Here is a 6,648-nt window from a genome sequence, read left to right as displayed (position 1 = left end):
TTTTGCCTTCACACTTCAAAAAATCAACATCTGAGATTTGTGCCTGAGTCTTTGGATCATTAATTGACCACCTCTAGTGTTTCCATATTCGCATGTTGGGAAAATCATTGGGATTTACATCCATGTACATAGGTCTCCCTGCATTTTGTACTGTTTCTTCAGGATATGTCTCTAGGAGTACATTTCCAGTCCAGGAGTGTATGCATTTTAATTGCTCTTGACACATGTCGTCAGGCAAGTTTCTTGGTCATGAAGGCCATTGTAAGTATAAATCAAATATCTTATTCTCTTGCCAATGTTCTTTTGCCCTAATTGGAAAGCAATGTTTCTCTGGGCTTTATGGTGACCATTGGGGCAGGAGCGGGAGAAATAGTCCTAGAGACCAAGTCTGAGAGACTAAGTTGCTACTGTCTGGAACAGTCAGGAAACAGACGTTACAATGATGATGGACCAGAACCCTCCCACTCCACTTGCCAAAAATTTAGATGGAATCTGATCTGGGAGGATTCCTGAAAATCAGGATCCAAACCGGTGTTTGTCGAAGCTGTCTAAAGGAGGAGAGTGAGGCACATAGGGATTGGGAACATCCTTCTGTCATGAAATGGAATTTCTCAGATGAAAAAGCTCAAGAACCACTGGCGACAAATCAAGGCAACAAGAAACCATGCATTATATTATAAATCTGCTTTATTCAGCAATTACAAGTGAGGAAAGAGCAGAGGAACATCACAGGGATACAGACCCTGTACATCATGGAACCAGTAGCTTGTGCTTTCATGACACTGTAAGGAGGAACCCAACACTTGGAAGATGGGGCATCCCTGGGCCAGTGGAAGCAACGGGCAGTTGCCCTGCTCTGGAGTAGGAGCCAGGCAGCGACCTTCTGGTGGTGAGCAGTGGAAGCTCAGGCGGAGCAGATATAGGCAGAGAGGAGAAATGAGGACACTCAGAAACCTCAGTTCTAACTCGAAGAGTAAGAGAAGTAGGAAGCAGGAGAGAAGAAGTAACCTGAGGAGAGGACAGTGCAGCTGGAGAGGGGGCCTGAGACAATGTGGGACCGAGAGCCGGTGCCAGGACTTCAGTGCTTGTAGCTCTTCTTGCTGGAGGATGAGGTGGTGGTGTATTTGATGGTGGAACTGCCGCCCCCAGTGGAAATCAAGCCACCCCCAATGCCTCTGCCACTGCCGGAACTGAAGCCACCTCCAATGCTGTGACCGCTGCCGTAGGAGTAGCCGCTGCCTCCACCCAGGCCTAAGGCACCGCCAACACCACTGGCGCCGCCATAGCCGCTGGAGACGGTGGACTGCACCACGGCTGTGGAGGGGAGGGGACAAGGACACACAACACTCGGTGAGCTCATTCTGCCAGCCTGAGTCCAGTCAGAAGAGTACCAGGGCAAGGGAGGGAGGCAAGCAAAGATACTTACAGATGTTGACTTGTCCAACGCCTTCCCCACTCAGCCTAGGAAGAAGGAAACACAGAGATCATGAGATCCCAGAGAGCCTCTGCTGGACCAGTGTGGAAAGCCTCGGTGTTGAGCATAGTCCCTGGGGAAAGTGCCTTTAAATGGTTCCCTGAGAGCAACAATTATGGCCACCACCAGAGCTCCTTAAACTTGTGCTCACTGCCTGCACCTCATGGAGATGGACCCAGATGATTGAGGAGGTTGAGTGAGTTACCCACCTGCACTCCTCGCCTTCCAGCAGCTTCCTGTAGGTGGCGATCTCCACATCCAGGGCCAGCTTGACATTCATCAGCTCCTGGTACTCCTTCAGCAGCCGGGCCATGTCCTGCTTAGCCTTCTGCAGGGCGTCCTCCAGATCAGCCAGCTTATTCTTGGCATCCTTGAGGGCCAGCTCCCCACGCTGCTCAGCATCAGCAATGGCGGCCTGCAGGTTGGCGCACTAGAGGGGGAAGATAGGCAAAATGAACCCACAATCTAGGCTCCCAGGTGAGACTAACCATGGTTTTTCTTTTCCATTAAGGCAGAATTCTAGAGCCCAGAGTTCATGGCTCTCTTTGTCCAGTCTTGTGCATTCTGCACACCTTATCTAGTCTGGGAGCCACTCGAGAAAACCTATGCCTCTGTGTGTTAACCAGCCTGCAGGAGGATGTGACTGGTGACTGGTGGAAGATACTACAGTAAACATAAGACCAGGGGATGCAGGGAGAAATGGACCCACTGGCTTTTTGAATGTGACAGTTGGATAATTTCATACGGATGCCAGACTCACTTCAACAAATTTACAAACATCCTCAGTGAAGTGATGAGTTTCACATCAAACTGTCAAGACCATGCCTTCCTTCCACCTCATATTTTAGGGCAACACTGATCTCCATCCGGTGTCTTTACTCCACTTTCTTTTTCACTTTGATTCTTGAGCAGATCTGCAACAATCTTCCCCCACTCTGGTCTGCCCTTTTATTTCCCTACTTGCTTCTCGTATTCTCAAATCAACCATTCTTATTACATTATCTCCTTTCAATGCCTCCAGACTATGTCTTTACACCTCTGATCAGTCAGGATTGGTCTTGTCACGTGACTGTATGATTCTCTAATGTTTGGATCAGTCTCTCCTAACCTGTGGGAAATCTCTAATGAGGAACTACATGCCCTCCTCTCCCTGCTGTTCTCTCAGTGTCCAGGAATATCTCAAATGATGGGGATGGCTGCCTGGTGGTCTAGCAAGGAAACGATGCAAATCTTCTCCACAGTCACCCACCGTACCTGCTTCTTGACATGGTCGATCTCAGATCTCAGCCTCTGGATCACGCGGTTGATCTCAGAAATCTCTTGCTTGGTGTTGCGCAGGTCGTCCCCGTGTCTGCCCGCTGTGATCTGCAGCTCCTCGTACTGTAGTCCAGAGGGAGAGAAGGCAGTGCATATGGGCTTTCACATGCTAAAGGCGACGTTCACTTCTGAATCAGGCATTTAACAGACTTGAACCTAATGGCTTCCCCACAAGGGATTTTAGGAGGAGTTGATGTTACAAGGTCATCGGATACTGTACACAGGTCTCACACCATCCTTGTTGGGGAACCACTGCCTGTCTAGTTCTCTTGGGGACCAGCAGTGTTCTTTATTATGTTTCTGAGAGCCCGCATCAGGGTGAAGCTAACGCAGAGATCACTAGGTCTTTATCTATGGTGGCTGTTCTCCTGAACTGGATTTGCCTTACCAGACTTGGACATCAATTCTGTAAATGTCTACTCTATGAGTGTAGGGTAGACATCCTGTGAGAGGACTCCAGCTTCCTAGAAGTAGATTTCCCCAGTGAAGTCTTTCCCTTATTGGTCTTCAGAGAGGGGGCACCGGGATTCCGCAGCAGCTGCCAGCTCACTGCTCACCTTGCTCTGGTACCAGGACTCAGCCTCAGCCCGGCTCCTCTGAGCGATCTCCTCATATTGGGCTTTGACTTCGGCGATGATGCTGTCCAGGTCCAGGTCACGGTTGTTGTCCATGGAGAGGACCACAGAAGTGTCTGAGATGTGGGTTTGCATCTGAGCCAGTTCCTGTGGAACACAAGATCGTCAGATCATCTTTTCCTGTGACATTTCAGAGGCAGCCAACGCCAAGATCTTCCACCCTTTGCAAAGTCCCATTAGAGAAAATAAAAGGGGGAGGAGATGCTTACTGCGTCATAGAAGGCTCTGAGGAAGTTGATCTCATCTGTGAGACTGTCTACCTTGGCTTGTAGTTCCACCTTATTCATGTAGGCAGCATCCACATCCTGCAGAATAAGCCAACAATTGGAGTCAACTGGATCCTCCCACCCAGTCTGCCCATCTTTTATCCTCCCTACCCATTCTGCTCTCTGATGTGGGCAGGAACCCCATGTCCTGTCCTTCTGCAAAGAAACATGAGCCCCCGATCTTAATCAGCTCACCTTCTTCAGAGTCACAAATTCATTCTCTGCTGTTGTGCGCTTGTTGATTTCATCTTCATATCTAGAATAGAAAGGGATAAAGCATAATCGACCAGTGGTGAAGATGATACAGAAAAGGCAGCCTAGGATCCGAACTTTCCATAAAATGGATTCATCCCAACTGAGCTTTCCTGCCAGTGAACCTAACAGGTGACTTTTGTTGCCCCTAAATTATTTACTTCTTTACCCTCCCCATCCACCTGTATGGCCCTCTTGTCCTCTGGGGTTTGTTTTGAGGCTATAATTGTGTTTTTCGTGTCCATGGACATGTTTTGCTAGCATTCATGCCCACATCTGGACCTGGTCACCCTATAGTCTTGAAGTGTGTGCTTCACCAAGCCGAGACCATTTCCCCTCTTGAACTCACTTGTTCTTGTAGTCCTCCACCAGGTCTTGCATGCCCCTGAGCTCTGAGTCCAGGCGGCTTCTCTCCCCGAGGATACTGTCCAGCTGTCTCCGGAGGTTGCTGATGTACTGCTCGAACAAAGGCTCCAGGTTCTGCCTCACGGTCTTGGTGCCCTGCTCCTGGAGTAGGGTCCACTTGGTGTCCAGGACCTTGTTCTGCTGCTCCAGGAAGCGCACCTGGAGGAGGAGAAGATGGTTATTTGTAGACAAAGGAAGGAAGAAAGACATGTGAGCTGTCAGGTCCCCAAGCAGGCCTGGTGGTCACCATGATGCTGGGCTACTATGGAGCATGTACAGGGGCTCAGGCTGACAGGTCTGCTCCCCTAAATCGTTTTCCTTGCACCCCACAGACCTCGCTGATGAAATCCCCCCCATGGACCTATGAGGTGTTCTCACCCTCTAAGGTATGGAGCCTATCTGTGCCTTTCTATGTTACTTCTCTTTCTCTTAAAAAGCGCAATCACAAACCTAATTAAAAATAGTATTTCCCTGATATATTTCCCAAAGTTTTTATTTAGTTAGGATCTAGTTAATGAGATGGTAAATGTTCAGAATCCAACGATGTAATTCCAAACTAATTAATGGTTAGATTCCAGTCTAACTTCCCATTTAAGCATGAGTATTCTCTAAAACATCCTCGTTTAATGGTCATTCTCTGTTTCTATAATAAATTTAGTATTTCTATGGATATGTAAATGTTTCTGAGTCTTTTTTTTAATCCAGCCATGATATCCTTCTTTTCTTTTTTCTTTCCCTTTTTCCCCCCTCTCAGAGCTCCAGAGCAGTTTCCACTGGAATTTTATTTTCAATCTCTTAGATTCCTCACCAGGTAAAGCTAACCCACTTTATCTCTCATTCCCTTATATATGCTTCAGAGTTATCAGAAGTTGAGAATTCTTCTTCCTAGGCAGGAATGAGGGACATTGGAGGATTCAGTAGCTCTAAATGATGCCCATCACCTGCTGCCTGTGGTCCACATGAGCCCACCTGGCGTCCCAGGCGACAGCTAGCCGGGATCCCCTTCTCCCTCCCCCCTAGTCTCCCCTTAGTAGGACATTCATGGTTCTCCAGTTTGGGGACTCTGAAATCCCCTGGAGGCTGGTCCTCCCTGCTCACCTTGTCGATGAAGGAGGCGAACTTGTTGTTGAGGGTCTTGATCTGCTCCCGCTCCTCGGTCCTCACCCGCTGGATGGTGGGGTCGATTTCCAGGTTCAGAGGAGTGAGGAGAGTCTGGTTGACAGTGACCTCTTGGATGCCTCCAGGGGGGCACACAGGGAAGCCAGAGCCCCCATAGCCACCAACAAAGCCAGCTCCACCACCGAGCCCAAAGCCACTACCAGCTGCACCGCCAAAACCAAATCCACTCCCGGATCCACCGCCAAAGCCAAAGCCACCTCCAATTCTGCCACCATATCCGCCACCGATGCCATAGCTGCCCCCTCCGATGGAGATCCTCTTGGAGCCCCCCACGCCGTAGAGGCTGCGGCTGCCGAAGCCACCTCCACACACTCCACCGAGGCCACCACTGCCCCTGGAGCGGGACACGGAGATGCTGCTGAAGCCAGAGCGGGAGGCCCCAGGGACTCTGGCTGAGCCGGCACTGAAGCCTCGGTGGCTGATGGTTTGGGTCTTCCTGATGGATTTGCTAGACATGGTTCCTGAAGATGAGAAGGTTTTAGAAAGTGCAAGAGGCTGGAGGGTAGAGTTGAGAGGAGCAGATCTGTGAGATGAGCTGCTCGGCAGCCGTTTATATATAGTGAAAATGGGCTGGGCTCCCTCCTGGAAGGTGAGCTTGCAGATTGGGATGGGTTGGGCTTTACAAATAGTGAGATCACCCCAGCCTCTAGATAGGTATGAAACATGAAGATTGCTTCTTTGGCTTCCTGTAGTCATGGAGAAATTCTCTTGCCTTCCAGCCTTGACTTGATCCCAACACAATGAGGCTGGATATGAATTCACTGAAGTCAGGAGTTAGTCATGTTCTCAAACAAAGGAGACTAGGAACTGATCTGCAATAATTGCCCCTTCTTTCTGCTTACTCAGACACTCCTCTGTGTGCCCCCTTCCCACACAGGTTTTCTCTTCCACCAGCACCACCCTTTCCATCAGGGTGGGAGTGTCTTCAGGGCTTATACGCATTTGCCCAATGGGCTGAGCAAGAAGTGGCCTGCTCTGTTGTTTCCACCATGTTTGAACCTGTCCTTCAGGAGCCTCTGGCTGTCCTTCCTGGTGGCCTGGCCATGGGAATGGGGGCTCCTTTGGAGACATAGCCCTCCTTTGAAAGGCAAGAGTGACGACGGAGTTGTGCTTTTACCGT

The 6,648-nt window shown here is 49.7% G+C and overlaps 1 protein-coding gene across 1 annotated transcript; it reads right to left on the bottom strand.

Annotated features, from left to right (window-relative positions):
* Positions 1-712: 712 nt before the first annotated feature.
* On the bottom strand, positions 713-6,006 carry KRT6A (keratin 6A). Its single transcript, XM_087442355.1, has 9 exons — positions 5,448-6,006; positions 4,294-4,508; positions 3,888-3,948; positions 3,636-3,731; positions 3,349-3,513; positions 2,729-2,854; positions 1,684-1,904; positions 1,427-1,461; positions 713-1,314 (listed from the first exon to the last, which is right to left on the bottom strand). Exons 1-9 carry the CDS (start codon positions 5,982-5,984, stop codon positions 1,079-1,081), a joined length of 1,692 nt encoding a protein of 563 aa, XP_087298481.1. The 5' UTR covers positions 5,985-6,006; the 3' UTR covers positions 713-1,078.
* Between the last annotated feature and the right edge of the window lie 642 nt (positions 6,007-6,648).

Source organism: Ceratotherium simum, chromosome 17 (assembly GCF_057802395.1).
Source record: "Ceratotherium simum simum isolate JZ-2026a chromosome 17, ASM5780239v1, whole genome shotgun sequence".
Classification (NCBI taxonomy): Eukaryota; Metazoa; Chordata; class Mammalia; order Perissodactyla; family Rhinocerotidae; genus Ceratotherium; species Ceratotherium simum.
The sequence above is the reverse complement of the archived record's forward strand: the minus strand, read 5'-3'. Positions and strand labels throughout refer to the sequence as shown.

Bases quoted from the DNA above. Each gene is read 5' to 3' on its own strand.
- KRT6A (XM_087442355.1), bottom strand. From the start codon at position 5,984: ATGTCTAGCAAATCCATCAGGAAGACCCAAACCATCAGCCACCGAGGC. The intron at 1,905-2,728 runs GTACGGTGGGTG...TTCCCCCTCTAG, and splicing joins TCGACCATGTCAAGAAGCAG to TGCGCCAACCTGCAGGCCGC. The intron at 1,462-1,683 runs GTGGGTAACTCA...CCTTCTTCCTAG, and splicing joins CTGGAAGGCGAGGAGTGCAG to GCTGAGTGGGGAAGGCGTTG.